The sequence below is a fragment of the Prionailurus viverrinus genome, chromosome D1 (assembly GCF_022837055.1).
Source record: "Prionailurus viverrinus isolate Anna chromosome D1, UM_Priviv_1.0, whole genome shotgun sequence".
Classification (NCBI taxonomy): domain Eukaryota; kingdom Metazoa; phylum Chordata; class Mammalia; order Carnivora; family Felidae; genus Prionailurus; species Prionailurus viverrinus.
The window spans coordinates 77968878-77988337 of record NC_062570.1 but is presented as its reverse complement, the minus strand read 5'-3'; the positions used below and the strand labels follow the sequence as shown (position 1 = coordinate 77988337).

The 19460-nt window shown below is 35.4% G+C and overlaps 1 protein-coding gene across 1 annotated transcript in view; it reads right to left on the bottom strand.

Moving 5' to 3' along the window:
* Positions 1–4679: 4679 nt before the first annotated feature.
* Positions 4680–19460, bottom strand: part of SLC17A6 (solute carrier family 17 member 6) — a 39692-nt gene continuing 24911 nt past the window's right edge. Inside the window, exons 7-12 of the mRNA XM_047878704.1 lie at positions 18121–18263; positions 14328–14477; positions 7846–7978; positions 7333–7443; positions 6691–6818; positions 4680–5962 (exon numbers count right to left, since the gene is read on the bottom strand). Coding sequence (XP_047734660.1) covers positions 5630–5962; positions 6691–6818; positions 7333–7443; positions 7846–7978; positions 14328–14477; positions 18121–18263 — 998 coding nt within the window. The 3' untranslated portion in view covers positions 4680–5629. The remainder of the gene's footprint in view (positions 5963–6690; positions 6819–7332; positions 7444–7845; positions 7979–14327; positions 14478–18120; positions 18264–19460) is intronic.

The following is a 19460-nucleotide window of genomic DNA, read 5'->3' as shown; positions in this document are numbered from 1 at the left end:
TCATACAGCTATTTAGAAGCAATCAACTGTAGCGATCATGAGTACAGGATCTAGAGCCAGATGGCTTGCTCTCATGTTGTTAACTTTACTCCATTAGTTGTATGACCTTGGATAAGTTACTTCACTTCTCTGTGCCTACATCCTCTCATTTACAAAACAGAGTTGACAACAATATCTACCACAAAGGGTTATTTGGAAGATTAAATGAGTTATGTACGCATATATGAAACCCCAAGATAGTGTCTGGAGTTTTATAAGCCCCATATAAATGATTCCTAGTATTAATACCATCATCATCATCATCAGATCCCTTACTCACATCCTCCTTTAAAATGTAATCAAAGGTAATAACACCTAAACAAACAAACAATGAAAAACAGAAACTAAATGAAAATGAGGAATGAAGATAAAAACAGCACTGAGTCAAACAGCATGTCTCTCAGCTTCTGGAGAAGGAGACAAAGAAACGGAGACATGGTGGAGCTCCATGTCTTTTCATTTCTAATTGCCCACAGTGCACTAATGCATAGGGAAAGCATTCCTCAAACTCTTGGAAATGCAAGGATCTTCATCTAATGCATATTGAGCAAAGTAATAAAACGTGTCCTCCAACGTGATTTAACAAAACTGGAGAGGTTTCTTCATTTTGTTTGCTCTTGGTGAAATCTGAGGGTTTCATTCAACAAAAGTGGCTGACTTTGGACAAGGGACAGGGTAATAAGTCCAGATTATGCAGCTTTTAGCTCCCTGGCTATATTCATGGGAGAAGCTTGGAGAAGCTTGAGCATTTTAAGGGACTGTATTGCACAGAGCCACCTTCACAAATAAAGTGTTTCTGACAGCAGCTGAATGAAAATTCAGGTTTGAGGTCTTGCATGAGGATGGAGAGCAAAGGATAAAAAAACAACCCTGCTCATTATATCACCACAGTAAGAATGAAATCTCAATCGTCGTTATTTGTCATTAGGACTGACAAGGCAGTATGTGGATGCAGGGGGAACAAATGGAAAGAGAAAATGTACAGGTCATTAGAAACCCAGGGGAGGAAAACAAACAGAAAGAAATGTGAAGGAGAACAGGAAAATGAACATAAGAAGTTCAACCCATCCGTCTCTTCTCCTGCGGAGACTCAGACCCTGGAGATGGTTGATGTGGATCTTCCTGCACAGCCTGGACCCCATGCAGCATGGAGATCTCTAAGGCTGAGAATAGCTTCCTCACCTGAAACTTAAAAAAAAAAATTGACATGGTGCCAGGGTTGGTGGCTCAGTTGGTTAAGCATCCAACTTTGGCTCAGGTCATGATCTCAGGGTTCACGGGTTCGAGCCCCGTGTCAGACTCTGTGCAGACAGTTTAGAGCCTGGAGCCTGCTGCAGATTCTGTGTCTCCCCCTTGTGCTGCCCCTCCCCTGCTCTCATTCTCTCTCTCTCTCAAAAATAAATAAACATATTTTAAAATGTTTAAAAAAAATGTCATGGGGAGCACCTTGAAGGCAGCCCACCTTTCGGAACTTGGGGGATTAAGAAAATATTCTCTCAGCAAAGTCCTGGTGTGCAACAAACAGCCTTTCCTCTCACCTCTGTGTGGCCTGTCTGGGCATCCGGGTGTGCTGCAGACACTTCAGGGAGGAGATTGGACTTAAGGATCCATGAGAGCAGGGGCTGATTTCTCACCACGCTATGGACAGTGACTTGCACAGTGTAGGTGCTAATAAACCTTTGTTAAATGAATACGTAAATTAGTAAATGAGCCACAGAAAAGCCAATTGTCAGGAGCACTGTCTGTAAACAAACACGGGAATAATAAGCTACAGATAGTAATTTAAATATCCATCACAGTTATAGAGGTTATAAGTGTGTATATGTGACTTTGCATTTCCCCAAATCATCCACACAAGCAGAAAGATAAAGGGAAAAAAAGATGTAAAATTAAAATTTTCATAAATAAGATACTGGTTACGTAGACTAAATATGGCTCATGTTATGTAACAGAATATTAGACTCTAAAACTCTGTTGTTCAAATAGAAGACTATGCATGCAATATTGTTCAGTGGAAAAACTGGTTTGCAACGATAGATCAAGTATGACTTCAAATTCGAAAATTGCAAAACCTTTTTGTCCATTTTTCTTATAAAAATTCCAGAAATGTTAACAGTGCTTATCTCTGGATAGTGAGATTATCAGTTATCTTCACTTCCATTGTTTTCAATACTGTCCTTTACCTAATGAAGCTCCCTTCCCTTATACTACATTTATAATCAGAAGAGTAATAAAGTGATTTAAAGATAAAAATAAATCACTCTTTTGCTGTGGCCAAATAGTCTGTATCTCGTTCTAATACTGCCTAGGGAATCTATAGGAAGTTAATTATGCTGTCTTACACCTGGTTCCCCTACTTGGAAAATACAAATACTAACACTGATATGTAGCCTTTCAATTTTGCAAGGCAGATAGATGTATAGATGAAATGGGGTAACACATAAGAAAGCATTTTGCAAATTACAACATACCTGAAACATATAACACTCCACATGGGGATAGCCATTGGGATGAGGAGGAAAAGGGGAGAATGAAGAGAAAGGGAAGAGGTAAAAGCACATGAGGGTGGCCCGTGGTAATATCTGGAGACAATAGAACGCTTCTCTTACAGAACTGTAAACTTTTGTATTACAGAATTGGGGAAATTATAGACTGTTAGGTCCAAGACACTTTCATTCCTGCCAAAGATATGCAAAGATGGCATGTCAGGCTCCATAAAAATTAGTCTGGGTGTCTGGGTGTCTGGCTGTTGTTTCTTTGTGCAGAGGATTTCAGGAAGAGACAATACATTCCTTCACTTCACACACACACACACACACACACACACTGAGCTTATGTAAGTCGTGGATATGGGGTAGTGGTTGAACTGATAAATATTCTCCAGTTAATTTCTTAAATTAAGTCCTGGCTAAAAAAGAAGATAAAAATAAAAACAAAGCACAGCTTACTGTGCTACTTCTTTCCACACCCACAACATGCTCTGTGTCCCTTGATCCAGTCAGTTTCATGTATTGACCCTCAATGTCATCATTAAACAAGGAGTGTTAACTAAATCATCCCAGAAGTCCTGTTGAGTAGTAAAGTTCTATGACTCTAAGATCCCAGTGCTATATAATTATGGTCTTCCCCTTCCACACATCAGTAACATTGGGAATCAGAGCAAAATGATCACTTTTCCAGTAACACAGACATTCCACTGGCCACTACCTTGATAAATCTCTCTCACCGCTTGCTGGTTTGGCTGACACATTATACCCTATGATGCTGTTACTCTGTTTTACCTTGGGAAACTTATTTAACCTTTACAAGCTTCAGTTTCTTCCTTTGTAATCTGGGAATAAAAGGAGTAACTACTGTGGGTCATTGTGGAGTTTTGTGAGATACTTTATGTAGAATGGTTAGGACAGTGTCCAGCACAACCAACAAATGCAATCCAAATTGTATAGTATCCTTGACGTGACAACTTTTGAATTTTGTCCTAAAAAGGTTTAAGCTTAACACAAATGTTATGAGAAGTCCATCACTGAAAGATAGAGTTTGACTCAGAGACCTATTCCTTGATGTAAAACTCTGTCTAGGGAACCACATCCCATACAATCTAAAGAATGCCATGTTTTTCCATTAAATCTCAAGTAGCTAAAAAGATTATTATTCTTGAGCCTAGATTTGGCTTCATTGGAGCACACAAAAGTTAAATTTGCATTAATGTTACAAACTAAATAAAATAAACCCAAATTAATGTATTGTATTTTTACAAAAGGATAAATAGAGCATTTTATTAACTTTTTTTTTTTGCAGCAACAAAATGATAGTCCATATCTTTTCATTCAACACAACAAAAGCCATGATCACATTACATCACTTTGAGACACAAAGCAAAGGATGTTTTTATTTTCTCAAGGTTCAGGGATGGTTTGCATCTTTAAAACAAATGTTATGTTTTCTATTTGCAGTAGCAGGATTTCCAGTCACTAGCACAGTACAATGAACCAATGAACAGATCAAATATCCAGAATAGACAATTAAATACACCAATCATATTTTGCATTGAATTGGGAAATGTGTTATTATCATTTAGAACATTATAAAGAGGTCTGATGTCAACTTTTTGAAAGAAAAAAAATCATTCCAACCACCCAGACAGCTACCACAAGCAAAATGAAGATAATATACAGACAGGAAATTGTATGCATTGCACTTATTGCTTGGAACACAAATGTTGCAATTCCTGTTGAGTTATATTAAGAAATGACAAGCAAAATGCCTCTGCCCCCATCTAAAATTCTATGACTCTATGAAAGTAGAAATTGCAGTCCCCTAACCCAACATGAGGTGTATGCTATTTTTGGTTTTTTGTGAAGATTGTTTATTATGTTTTTGTGTATGGATATGTATAAGATATACAGATATATATATAGATATAATTTTTAATATAATTTATTGTCCTATATATTTAAGACAAAGATCTTTTAAATGGGACTTTAAATAATAAAATTGTCTACTTACAGTATCTCTATTAAGTTTATCTTTTCATATTATATATAGCTCTGTGGCACAAGGTTAATATAGTATTTCATTATTAAGGAAGAAGAATATCTAAACCATTTTCTATTTCTTTTGTTGTTAATATTGCGTTTTAAGGGATATATCTCCGTAGTAAATTTCTTATTAGATTCTTTATGGCATGTGTATCTTTTTTTTTCTAATGCAAGTTACAACCAGTACAAAGTTGTAATAAAAAATACATTAAAGTCTATTTACTTTTTATATTTTTTTGCAAAAAAGTTATGTGATATGCTACATGAAACGTCAGATTTTGTTGAAGTGTGAAGTGTTTTATACTGTTAGGTAAATGAATGGAAGAACATGAAGCATACCCCCCCACTTTACAAGTTCTCTTTCACAGATATAAGTATATGCGCACAAGCATTTCATATAAAACACTGCAAGATATTTCTTTTCAGAACCAACAAAATATTCCACATTATGTAATAACAATAATTATTTAGTACACCTTGCTAGTTGCTAGCCCACAATATTCTTCTCTAATTGAGAGATATATCAACTCTATAATTTATATTCAATAAATGTTGCCAACACCTGATGCAGCCAACATGACATCTTTAGTTTTCTTAACAGGACTTCTGCATGATACCTTGCAATACAGTGTAACAAATATATAAGTGCATTTTGCATGATCAAGTAGCTTTGGCTTCCTAACCTTTGTAGGATGGGATGTGCCAACTGTTTTAGTTGTGCTTTATTAAATGGTGATGAGTTTTAGCTCACGTGAATCCAAAGAGTAACTACTTGCTTCTACAATTTTGACCAGTCAACCATTAAATCACAAACGCAAAAATGGATGACCTGAATGGAAATGATGGCATTTCACAACTTCTACAGATTGCACTTGATGGAAACTTCATGAGTTTTTTTCTTTGTTTGTTTGTTTTTTTTGATTCGTTTTTATAGCAAGAGTTGCCTGGTTGATATGTTTATGTGTTTACATCACTTTTTTTTTTTTAAATTTTTGTGCAATCACAATTAATGTAATCACAAACACTAAAAATAAATCCAGCAATTAGCTTTGTTATGAATAATCATCTCGGTCCTTATAGGTGTATGAGTCTTGTACTTCTTGTACGAATTCCTCTTTCTTTTCCCAACCATTTGGCCAACCTCCATTGGCCTGTGTTGTGGCACCATAAGACTTGGTGGTACCATAATTTATATAATTTTGAGTAATGTCCCCTGTCTCTTCATCAAGCTCATCTTCATGGATAAATCCACATTTTTCTTCACTTGTTTCTTCAGGGTCTGCCCAGGGTTGCTTCTCTCCTGAGGCAAATATTGCGTAAAATATAACTCCGCCATAGTGGACCAGGGCAGCAATCAGGAAAACATACTGCCACTCTTCACGTGACTGTAGTGACAAAAATTGGCATTGTGAGAACAAACTCCCTGTGTTTACAAAAGCATAACATCTTCTTTGAATGCACCACCATCAAGCTTTTCATACAATGCTATCTTTAGGGGAAACCCCTCTTCTGATTATATAAAGCAAATACTGTGATAGAAATTTTCCATAATCCTATGACTTTTCATTAATTAACATTTTTTGTAAATCTCAGGATCTGAAATAAAACTCCAAATATATGTGTGGTCTGCTGATTTTTAAAATACCCATAATCTCTCTTTTAATTTCCATTCATGTACTTATATTTTTTTCCTCCTAATTCTTTTGTTTATTTCTTTTTGGTGAACCATAATTTTGAAGCTCTACATATAAGGACAAATACCTGATAATAATATTCTTCCATTGATACCTGTGGATTCTGAATTGACATTTCCAAATAAAGCTCAGAAGACTTCTATTTTCATGTTCTAATAAGCTAAGAGAAAAAAGTTTTTTTGTTGTTTCGCCAAACCAGAAATATAAGAAATATTAAAAGGTGTTGGAAACCATATTGTTTATTGGTTGGGAAAGAAACCTTCCTCAGAGTTCCTCGAGAGAGATTTTCTTCTGAGCCTCATTTATCTCCCTTACTCAGAGGTCTGGTGACAGGACCACAAAGAGAATGTCAAACAGAACACAGGAACTTTTTTTTTACCATGAGAGAGAATCTTCTAAAACTAACACTTCCATCTTACCTTATTCTTTGTCATTGCACCAACAATGATAGGGCAAACCATTCCTGACAATGTGCCAACACCATTTGAAATGCCCATTAAGATACTTGCATATCTCGGAGCAATATCCAAGTGGTTAACATTGAAACCTGAAACATACACACAAGCTTAAACTCAGAGAATCCTAAACCTCTTAGAAGTGGGTGACTGTAGAATATTCTCTACCACACTCATCGCCCTCTTTAGAAGATACTAGGTATACAGCCTGTGCTCAATAAGTATTTTTTGTTAATCTAGCTCAGGGATATAATGGGAGTATGAGGTATGGTTTCTTACACAATACTTAAAATGTGAGGCTCACACTACAGAGAGATTTTCTCTGAAGGAGAAGAAGGAGAAGGAGAAGAAGAAGAAGGACAAGAAGAAGGAGAGGAAGAAGGAGGAGGAGGAGGAGGGTAACCAGGAGAGAAATTAGTAGTAACAAATCCAAATAATTATTTCTAAATGTTTATTCTTTTTATTTTCTAGTGGAAATATTATGAGTAACTTTTCAACAGTCAGAATATTAAAGAGGAAAGGAAAGTGTGTGTGTGTGTGTGTGTGTGTGTGTATTAACAGCAAAAATCAGGGTGTTACATTTATACATTTAAAAACGTATCTTACCAGAAATAGCAAATCCACTGAATCCCACTGCAAGTACCAAGAATGAGATAGCTACACCTCTAGTATGAGAATAGCCAACAACCAGAAGCAGTGTTGCTTCCATGCCAAAACCTTCAGAAACAAACACATAGAAACACTTCACAAATTTGTGTAAATTTTTCCAATGAGCTAAAACTGCTAAAAACGTTCATGCCTATCTGACATAGCAAACCATTTCAGGAAGTCTATTTTAAAAATAATAAGAACAGTATATGCACAGGGATTACTGAAGCCTTTCAATTTAATAAAAACATTGAAGACAATCTTCAATTTCAGTGGTGGGCAGGGAAAGTTGGTTATGTGGTTACTTAAAACTAGAAATTATGAAAATTTGAAGATAGAGAAATGATTATAAATGAACAACGAGACACAAATTGTGCTGCATATTTGATACACACAGAAAAATTTACTCACTCCTGTAGATCAGCAGTTTGTGAGCCAAAATCATGTCCTTAACATCACTTATGTACTTACCACCACAATTCATGATCTTTCTTACTGTAGTTGTTGAAAGAATTTGCTTGCTTCTTAGAAAATCTGCAATCTGCCCTCCAATGGGTACAATAATTGTCATTACCAAGTGTGGCACAGCAGATAGCATGCCAACCTGAAGGGGAAAAAAAAGAAGAGACATATATGTGACCAGAAGTAATATGGGCAACTTAATGGTCTTGGTTTTCTGAATCCATCATAAACTCTTTATGGAAAAAGAAAGGAAATAAAATACTGTCTCCAAATGACCACTTAGTCCTAGAATAAGCAATAACTTCCACAGAATAAATGAGAAAAGCTAAGTAAATTTACTTTTTGTCTTTTGGAAGAGAATGCTTTTTTTCTGTGTGATGAATCAGTAAAATTTGAGTTTATGAATAAATGATCTTGAATCTTATCACAGACTGATTCACATTTATGTGCCCATATTATATTCTTTTTAAAAAAATTTTTTTAACGTTTTATTTATTTTTGAAACAGAGACAGAGCATGAACGGGGGAGGGGCAGAGAGAGACGGAGACACAGAATCGGAAGCAGGCTCCAGGCTCTGAGCCATCAGCCCAGAGCCCGACGGGGGGCTTGAACTCACGGACTGCGAGATCGTGACCTGAGCTGAAGTCAGATGCTTAACAGACTGAGCCACCCAGGCACCCCATTATATTCTTAAATGTGTTTGGAAAACTTCATCATTAGTGAGTGAGAGAGAGATAGAGACAGAGACAGACTCAGAGGCACAAGAAACATATTGGATAAGGCTGGAAAAGGCTACATTTAAAAAATTTTTTTTTTAATTCTTAATAAGGCTAAAAACCTTAAGTGCAATTTAAATGTGTATCTCTTATGAGTTTCATAGTTAGTTTCTAAGCTAAATTTAGCCCAGAAAATGAAAATAAGTTCTTTAATTTTAGGTATTTTCTATGTCAAATGTCAATCTTTTGGTCACATTGTCCTGCAGTGGTATATAGTTTCTGTATTAATTTCATACGAAATAGCTCGTATCTAACCTAGAAGCATCAATTCAACACACATTTTTTGGCCAGTAATTATGTGCAAGGTACTCTTCTCTAGGCATCATGAAGGCAGGAAGTATGAAGAAAATGCATTTTAATTGTATACATGGACTTAGAAAATTTTGAATATAAACATATAAGGAAGTGTTTTCCCTAAGTATAATTTGAAGTACAGTTCTTGGCAAATTATAAGTACTGGGAAAAAGCCTATTATTTGTGTATAAAAACGTCTTCCATGTTAGATCATTGAAAGTTTGAGACAAAGATTGGTGTATTTTACAATGGCATAAGTATAGTACCACAACCACAGAGTCAGGCTGTTACAATAATTAATTGAGATAGTGAATAACTCCTAAATAGCTTAAATATATGAGTCATTTAATTCTATCTCTTTTATCCAGATGAAAGTTTATTATATTCTCTCGTGTTGATGAAGAGAGTGTAATTTAAAAGGGCTTAAAAGTGATTTCCAGAACCAAATATTGAGCCATTTTCACCTGAGTCAAAAAACTGGGCTTTTAACAATTTATGGTTAGTACTATTAACCATCTGAGAAAGAAAAAATCAAATAAAACCAGTTAACATGTGTGAATACTTTTAGTTCAGTTCAAAACCTGGCATTTAGGATGGCCAACAGGCACATGAAAAGATGCTCCACGTCACTCCTCATCAGGGAAACACAAATAAAAACCACACTCAGGTATCACCTCATGCCAGTCAGAGTGGCTAAAATGAACAAATCAGGAGCCTATAGATGCTGGAGAGGATGTGGAGAAACAGGAACCCTCTTGCACTGTTGGGAATGCAAACTGGTACAGACACTCTGGAAAACAGTACGGAGGTTCCTCAAAAAATTAAAAATAGATCTACTCTATAACCCAGCAATAGCACTGCTAGGAATTTACCCAAGGGATGCAAGGGTGCTGATGAATACGGGCACTTGGTACCCCAATGTTTATAGTAGCACTTTCAACAATAGCCAAATTATGGAAAGAGCCTAAATGTCCATCAACTGATGAATGGATAAAGAAGTTGTGGTTTATATATACAATGGAATACTACTTGGCAATGAGAAAGAATGAAATATGGCCTTTTGTAGCAATGTGGGTGGAACAGGACAATGTTATGCTAAGTGAAATAAGTCATACAGAGAAAGACAGGTACCATATGTTTTCACTCTTATGTAGATCCTGAGAAATGTAAGAGAAGACCAGGGGGGAGGGGAAGGGGGAAAAAAAGTTACGGAGAGGGAAGGAGGCAAACCACAAGAGACTCTTAAAAACTGAGAATAAACTGAGGGTTGATGGGGGGTGGGAGGGAGGTGAAAGTGGGTGATGGGCATTGAGGAGGGCACCTGTTGGGATGAGCACTGGGTGTTGTATGGAAACCAATTTGACAATAAATTTCATATTTAAAATAAACTGGCATTTAGTAGAGGCTCCACAAATGTGAACAAAGTAAAAGTATAAGCTAAATTGACATTAAAGCAAACATTGCTTTTCAGAACAGCATCTTGAAAAAAGCAGAGTGTTCTTTATTCTTAACTACAGTAGATATATTTAAAGCAACCACTGTGTAGAGAGAAACCATCAGACAAGAAAACATTCTGAAATACACCATGCTGGATTTGTGTAGAGTTGTATGCCGTGTGTCTGATATTCAGAGGCAGACAAAGCCTAAGAGTGACCTGCATTTCTGAAGTCCACACAACTGGCCTGCATCTTGACCAGTGTTTGAGACATCTGAAAAGTTCTCAAATTGAACACCCTTTGCTATTTACTATCTACTCAATAAACATTTTATTCCTTTGGATAAACAAAGAATAAAGCTATGATTATTACTTATTCTTTCAGGAACACACTGTGGGAAGTACAAGAAGCTAACAATCTCAAGGTTAATGAGACAGAAGTTGAGAATATTTTAGCATGCTGACTTAATATTTGAAGGTACTGAATCTCCAAGTTCCTTAGACAATGTTTATATATTCTGTATGCGAGCTCATCAGGGCCAAGTTGCAGAACTTTGAGTAACTTATTCAACTATCTTCTCAGCTTTTGGTGACTTATCATAATTAATCATTTGCGATCACATGTTATCCGAATGATCAAGACTTTTGGGGAGTATCATTACTTATGATAAACACACAGTACTTTGCTCATTATTTTAAGGCTAAATGTTTTTACATCTAAATATAATTAGATATATATACTTAGATAGATAGATAGATAGATAGATGAGTTTAGATAGCTATATCTATATAGAGATATAGTTTATCAGTATATATAGACTATAACTGATTGGTTCTTCATAGAAACTCCAGGTCATTAGACTTTGTGCACCCTCCTCTTTGTGCTTATGCTCTTTGTGCTTCACAGTCTGGATTTCCTCTCTCCTGACCTGTGTCACAGTCCTTGCAGAAATTGGCAGGTTACCACACAACAAAGAGCAGCCACTCAACACTTCTTCTCTGCCCCTAAGTGTGAAACTCAAAAGGAATCAATGTCTCCTGTCACTTGTTATCTCTTGTAACCTGACCTCTCAAAGGACTGGTTAATCCACGCACTGGCCTTCCCTTGATATACCATTTTCAACATACATATATGTATATATGTGTGTGTGTGTGTGTGTGTGTGTGTGTGTGTGTATGTTTCTGCTTTACCTGAGTCAGTCTACCTGAAGATTAAGCTATTATACTTGTCATTGAGTCTGAAAGATACTCAATTTAACTAAGGTTGGAGAAAACTATCCTCCTTTTAAATATATTTTAATGTTTATTTATTTATTTATTTATTTATTTATTTTAAGAGAGAGAGAGATCGAGAGAGAGAGAGAGAGAGAGAGAGAAAGAATACTAATCAGGCTCCATGCTGTGAGCACAGAGTCTGACACGGGGTTTGATCTCCCCAACCATGAGATTACAACCTGAGCCGAAATCAAAAGCCAGAGCATAACCAACTGAGCCCTCTCCATTTAAATATTTTAGTTTGCTTACATTTTGCTGAGTTCTGAAAGAGGATATTAATGGAATTATTTGTACAAGAGAAAATTGGGGCTGGCAAGCATTCAAACATCAGCACTAGGTTATGTATCAATTGTTTATTGTACAGCTTGGATTCAGAGCCATGCCAGCCTGGATCCAAAACCCATGTTCTATTTATTTTACTACCTCCTTTACACATTTTTCAAGGAAGTCTGTGACTTATTTTAAGCCAGTATAATGAAAATTTTCAAGCCAATCTGTGTGTGTAGAATTTACCTACAATTTTAGTTAAAAATATAGTAAGTGAATCAAATCAACTCATCTGGTTATTGTATTTAGGTTTTGCAAAATATCATTGCTTTTACTCAAGCATTTTCAATTAAGTGGAGCTACAGGGCCAGAATGACCACACAGTTTCATTAACATCAGTTGGCTCCTTCAATTTTTCCCCATGAGACCTGACTTTATTAATAGCGTCTCAGTGTCATATTTGTCCTAGATTATGAAAATGGACTCACACCTCCAGCAGCCTTTGTTGAGAAGTATAACACCTCTCAGAGCTTCCAAAGGCTACCCCGCAATGTTTGATCAGCTCTAGAGAGAAGAGGCCTATCTAAAGCAGCCATTCTTCTCAGGAATGGAGGAAACAGTTTCCTTAGAAACAGGGATTACAAAAGAGCTCTTAGAATAGCTTCTCCTAAACTCAGGTTTTCTTCAATTCCAGGCCTCTGATAGTCTTTCAAGTAGAGACATAATATGAATAGCGAGCCCAGCTGGACGTATGTAATGACATGAAGAGAAATGGCAAGTCCATTGCCAGCACAGACAAGTGTATTCAGTACTCGGCAAAGGGCTTGGCAGAGATGGTATTCAACAGATACTTTGCTAAGTGCTTAAATGAACATAGGGTCTACCTGAATTTGAATAGCATAGTAAAGGGAAATGAAACATAAATTAAAGGATCAGGGCTTCAACTCGATCCTGGCATATATTACCAGCTTGGCCGTAGGCAATTTAAATACCTTCCCTAGTTTGTTTCCTCATCAATAGAAATGATGATAGTTATCCAGCTGGTCAACCAAACAAGGTTGTTTATGAATATGAAAGGACCTTGTAAATTTCAAATCCTTCTATAAATATGAAGTTGTATTTTCATTTTCATTTTTTCTTTACGGAATGTCTCAAAATGATTACATTTTCACAGCTACGAACGAATGTCTGTAGCATTTAGCATACTGTGCTGTAACTGGTAACTAATTGCTTTCGTCTATACCACCAAGCTGTGAACTCTTGAGGACAGGAACCATGTTTTTATTTCTGAATCCTACACATCTCATGTTCAACAAAAGCTTTTTAAATGAATAAATGGCACATAAGATTGTTTTCAGCTTTTTTTTTTTTTTGCTATCTCAAATCTTTTAGCCAGACAGATTTTTTTTTAAGTTTATAGGAATTTTTTTAAATTTTTTTCTTTTACTTGAGTGTAGTTAACACACAATGTTACATTAATTTCAGGTGTATGACAAAGTGCTTCCACAAGTCTATATATTTTGCTACAGTCACCACAAGTGTGGCTACCATCTGTCACCACACAATGGCATTACAATATCATTGACTGTGTTCCTTATGTTGCGTCATTTAATCCAATGACTTATTTATTCCATAACTGGAAGCCTGTATCTCCTGCTCCCCTTCACTCATTTTGCCCATCCCTTATTTCCCACCCCTCTGGTAACCCCCAATTTGTTCTCTATATTTACACATCTGATTCTGCTTTTTGTTTGTTTCTTCATTTAGGTTTTTTTAGATTACACATATGAGTGAAATCATAAGGTATTTGTCTTTCTCAAAGTCTGACTTATTTCATCTCATAAAATACCCCCTAGGTCCATCTATGTTGTCACAAATGGCACAATCTCATCCTTTTTGTGGCCACATAGTATTCCACTGTGTGTGCACGTGTGCACGTATGCGTGTGTGTTGTGTATGACATCTTCATTATCCATTTGTCTATCAATCAGGACCAAATCAAAATAAACTTTTACATGGAAAAGAGAGCCAGACAGATTTTTTTAAAGCATTGAAGAAGAGATTGGTAATTGTATAAATACAATTCCATTTTTTGTTCACTGTAACACTATCTCTGATCTGAGACTTAAAGAAAGTTATGTTTCTTTACAGGGGAAAGGCTCCAGAGCTGCCCACCCCAACTGAGATATAAGCTCCATGAGGGCAGAGACCAGGCTGATTTTGCCTGTATTTCCATCAACAAAGAGCAGTTTCTAGCAGACAGCTGAATGAAGCAGACATTCAAACACCTTACTCAGTCTGTTTCCCAGAAGTTATTTGTTAAATAGATGACACGTAAATGAGTAACTTATAAAATTTAGAAGATAGAATGTTGGCAAAGAAACTTAATATTCAGCTGAACACAAAAATAATGCACTAGTTAAACAGGATAATTTTTACATACCTTGCTGATTTCAAATCCAAAGACTTCCTCAAAATATGCCGGCTGACTAATAAGCAATAAGTAAAAAGTCCAGCTTCTGCAGAAGTTTGCAACAATTATTGCATAGACAGGCATAGATGTAAAAAATTTCCTCCATGGAGTCTTGAATTTCTGAAATCCCAAACAGAGAGCCATTCTGACCATTTAAAATATGTTCTAACTTAAATGGGAATAATAAGTGCTTCGCATTTTCAGGATGTATATGTTGGGGCATGAGTAGGAGGTAATGAACAGTTCATTGCAAGTCTAATTAATCTTTGCTGCATGAATAATCATTGGAATAAAAAAAAGATATCAGCCTCTTCTGATTAGATAGTTCACATTTTAGGAATATGTAAGATCCTATGTTTATAGAAAACAATTCCAAAAGCACAGATCCTAGTTGCTAAGACGTTTTTTTGCAATGACAGATCATGACTTAGCTAAAGATCATTGCCATATCAGTGACCTTGTTAGTATCCAAAATATCTTATCTAAAACATTGAAAATCCAATATAGTTAGAAGAAAAATAAGAAAAATTAAGAGTGCAATATTCTAGACCCTATCTAAAGTCAATAATATGACTACAGATCTATAAATTCTCTTGAAAGACAATGGATTTCAATATAAATTCTGTGATGCTAAAGTGCAAGGTTCTGTAAAACTCATATGGTATACAGCTGGATTAAAGTGGCCACCCATCACACCATGGGCACATGATAATTAGTTATTTGTGATATTGAAAACATTTCAAAATTAACAACCTAAACATGATTGGTTTTGCTTATGATAACCATTAAAAAATTATACCTAATATTCCTAAAGATCCTCTATATGCCCAAACATAAAGCAATTATCTTCTCCCCCTCAAGACTAATATTTTCAGACCTGAAAATGTCTCTCCTATTCTGAAGCACTTTCTCAATGACCTTATTTGGAATGTCAAAATAGAGTTTGGTGAAGAAACAATAGCCTAAAATAACTCTGTTTAACGCGAGGTTGGGATCCTTGAACCGACCAAATTAGTAAAAGAAGAGACAACCATTTTTTGCACAGATTTGGTAATTATTCCTGGATATAGAACCTTAGAATTGCTAGTCTTGATTGTGACTCTAACTAAACCTTTCAAGATCACTTTAAAAGTAATATAGTAAGAAATTATATTTTGTGATCACAAATATATATAGGACAAAAAGAAAAACAAACAAAAACAAAAACACAGCCTAATAACATATAATGAGTGCTGTGGCTTTGAATAAAAATATCCAGTGACAACATCATAGATGAATTTCTTAAAATTCAATATGCTCTGGGAAAACAATGCCAGATAAATATGCTTACTTCACAGGTAATAAAAATGGTCAAATACAGGGATGTCAGCATTGTATTATTATGTTTGTATGAGAAATAACTTCAGAATATTATTAAAAGTAAATAACTTTTTCCTGCTGGGAAAGTGTTTCTATTATTCAGACCTGGAACATCTCTGCTAAGAACTTTTTTCTTCAGGTTGTAAAATATTTCATCAAATGTAAGATATATCTAATTTTATACCTTAAAAATTGTTAGGGGTTGTAGGAGGGCTTATACCATTTTGATAACAGTGTACTTACTGACCTGGCTGTTTGCTTCATAAGTGTGTTTACAAAAATTAAGCAAGTTGTTTGCTTAAGATTTATGCATTTTTCTGTATACATGTTATATTCAATTTTTTAAGGAAAAAAAGATTTAAAAGACAATACAGTCAGCTGCAATGTGTGATCTTAATTGGATGCAGATTCCAAAGAAATAGCTGCACAGGGCATATGAATATAGACCAGGTATTCATATTGGGACTGGGTATTAGAAATTTGAATACGATCTAGGTATTAGGCACTATCAGGGAATTATTTTTAATTGTTTTAGGTATAATAATAGCCCTTAAATTGTGAAAGAGGATTTTTATTTTTTTAGAGAGGCATATGAAGTATTTGTGGGTCAAGTGTTTTAATACCTCATTTACTTTGAAATCATTCAGAAATAAGAAAAGTGAAATAGATAAGGCAAGATGTTAACAACTGTTGCATCTATGCCGTGGAGACATGGATGTTTCTGTTACTGTTCTTTCTGCTTTGCTATATATTAAATTTGTTCACAATAAAAAGCTAAAAATAACTAAAGTCCAAGTACAATAACTGGAATATAATCTCATTTTTAATTTTCTTTTGGAGCTTCAGGAAAGTATAAAACATCAGTAAGAAGTAAATACTATGTTCAGAAAAGCAGTAAGGTAAGGAAATTGGGAGTTTGAGATTATCTATGCTGTTTTATCAAGCTACTAGCTGCTCTTTTTAATGTCATTTCCAGAAATTGGTTTTCACTTAGACTAAATTTTTAACTGTTTAAAAGCGTATGTTTGATTTAGACACACAATCTCTCAAGAACTGTTAAGTAAAAGAGGTATATTAAACAATGAAAATATAGGCTGATCAGATCATTTTTGGGCTAGAAATTGAGGCTAAATTCTGAACTCACCATGGATCAGCCTGTATTTAGCTTCTGTGCACAGCGACCACTGCTGGTGGGCACCAGAGTGCACTGCCAACACCCACGCCATCCCCACATCACCACTTGTTTCCTAAGTAGCCACTATTAGAAACCATCAGGCCATTTACAGAAGGAAACAGGAAGGGGAAAGTTCTAATGCCAGTCTGTCCCATTCATGGGACTACCATAAGAATACTGTTTTTAAGTACTGAAGTTTCACTTCTGTATGATATCCAATATGGGATTTTTCCTATTCATTAAAGGCCTCAACACTAGTGGCTGATAGACCTTTGAACCTAGGATGAGGTGTCAAAGACAGGCCTTCTCTAACAAATGAAGTAGAGAATCTGCTGGAATAAAATACAATTCGAATGAGGAGAGGAGCCTTTAAAAGAAAGAGAAGCATAATGTTAAGAGACACTGGTTCTTCAGCCATGCATGGTGCCTTCTATCTCTCAGCATAAGGAAATTGAGTTTCTGTTCAGGTGCTGAATTATTGCACCTATCTAAATACGTGAGTTTTGTTCCCCAGTTTTTAATAGTACCAGATGGCTATTTACCAATTAATATTTATGATATATTAATGTCACAGGGACTAAAATATTTGCATTATTGACACAGAATGCATTTCTGTCTCCATAGATTCCATTCAAGAAAGCAAATCAGAATAAGGAAAGGGGTTCATGTTATATGAATACTTTATCTTCATAACAATAATCCTGAAAATTGTAAGATTTTATCAATAACAAGATTGTATTATGCTAAGAATATTTTCATGTCAGCTATTATTGACATTCTAATGATTTAAGATTTTTTAAACCACATGTAGCATAAATAGATATGTGTAAAACCTACATTTAGACAATTCAATACACTAATAATAGTCCTTTTCATGATTGTGTTAGCTGATCTGGCATTTCCTGTGATCTGAAATTAACAAATATTTGTTGAATTTGTTTAAATTATGGATCATATTGAACTGTTTATAAAAGCTTATTTAGGTTTATAGTCCTAGCTACAGCCAAGGGAAAATTTGATGATTGAGAAAAGATAAAGAAAAAAAGACGTTATAGGTAAAGGAAGTAGTGACCATTCCTAACTCAGAAAATATGGATGGAGGAAAGAAAACAATCATGATTGACACCAAATTGGTTTCGTTGAATTGGGACTCAGAAAGTAGTTTGGTTGGTCAAAGGGAGGTGAGATGAAGAATAAGAACGGGAATATACACCATAATAAAATTCTTACTTCCATTGCACCTAAAAGATTTGCACTCTCTCCAATGCTTTCTTCAATGTACCTACGTTCTTCATCTGTAATGGTAGGATGCTTTGCAGGACTCTCATAAGACACCAAAAGCCAAAACATGTACCAGATCATTCCAAAGCTTCCTGCAAGCAAAAGTTCAAAAGAAAAAAGGCAAAAATCTATCATAAATGTCCTTAGTTAACCATCATTTGCTGGAATAAAATGATAGGAATCTCATGACAGACACATTCTATAGAATGTGATTTGGAGTTTATGCTTCTCCAACTGACTTCAGCCATCTATGCTTGTGTTATGCCACTAGACTTCAACCTTCCTGAAGGCTGGTTCTGTGGTTTTATCTCCTTATTAAATAACAGTGATACACGGGAAACTCACAATGAACAATTATTGAATGGCATGGTTTGGAAGATGTTCATACATCCAACAAACATTTACTGAGCACTTACTATTCCAGGCACTCTGCTAAGTGAGAGGTATTTGGTGCACAAGACAAAATTCCTGTCTTCAAAGAGGTTGAGTTCTTTTCTTATTTGCCTTCCATATGAATATGTGAGTGTATTTCCACACACACAAAAATACTCCTTTCACTCTCCTACTAGCACCTCCAGATCTAGTAAACAGACTATTAAATAAAATCTAGATTATTTTAGCCTAAGTGGCTATCGTTCATTTAAAAAATTCTCTAATTAACGTAGTAACATTTAACACTTTATATGACTATATACCATGTCATTTTCAGTACCACACTGCTGCCTATGGATCACTCTTTGGGCAGATGAAAGTTAAAGACAATAAACTGTTTGCAAGTCCTTCTCCATCCCTTTCTTTAGCACTTTCACTATTAAATCATGCCCTTATTGTGCAATGTAAACCTAAAGAATTAATAAAAGAAAAAATTCCAAGTGGTTTATTCTGGTTTCCCAGAGGATGGTCATTTATTTTTGCCTCTTACCGTTCTTTATCCCTTGGGTAACAATCTAAATACTCCTGATCTCTCTAATACTTTTTTCCTGCTTGTTCAATCTCTAAGAATTGTTTCTTAATACCACAGATTTTGATATGCCGTGCTTTTTTTTTTTTTTCATTACCAAACATGACAGCGAACACAACTGGGGGTTAGATAGTGTGTGAACATTTGGTAGAGTGTAGTCGTTGTGGCATATGGGTCTCCCAGATTCAAATCCTGGCTGTGTCACTCATTAGATATATGCTCTAATCAATGATGAAATCTCCGTAAACCTCCACTATAAAATGAGATGACTCTTTTTTTTTTTTATAAGACTGTGGCAAAGAAGGGTTAAAGGAGATAGTGCAACTAG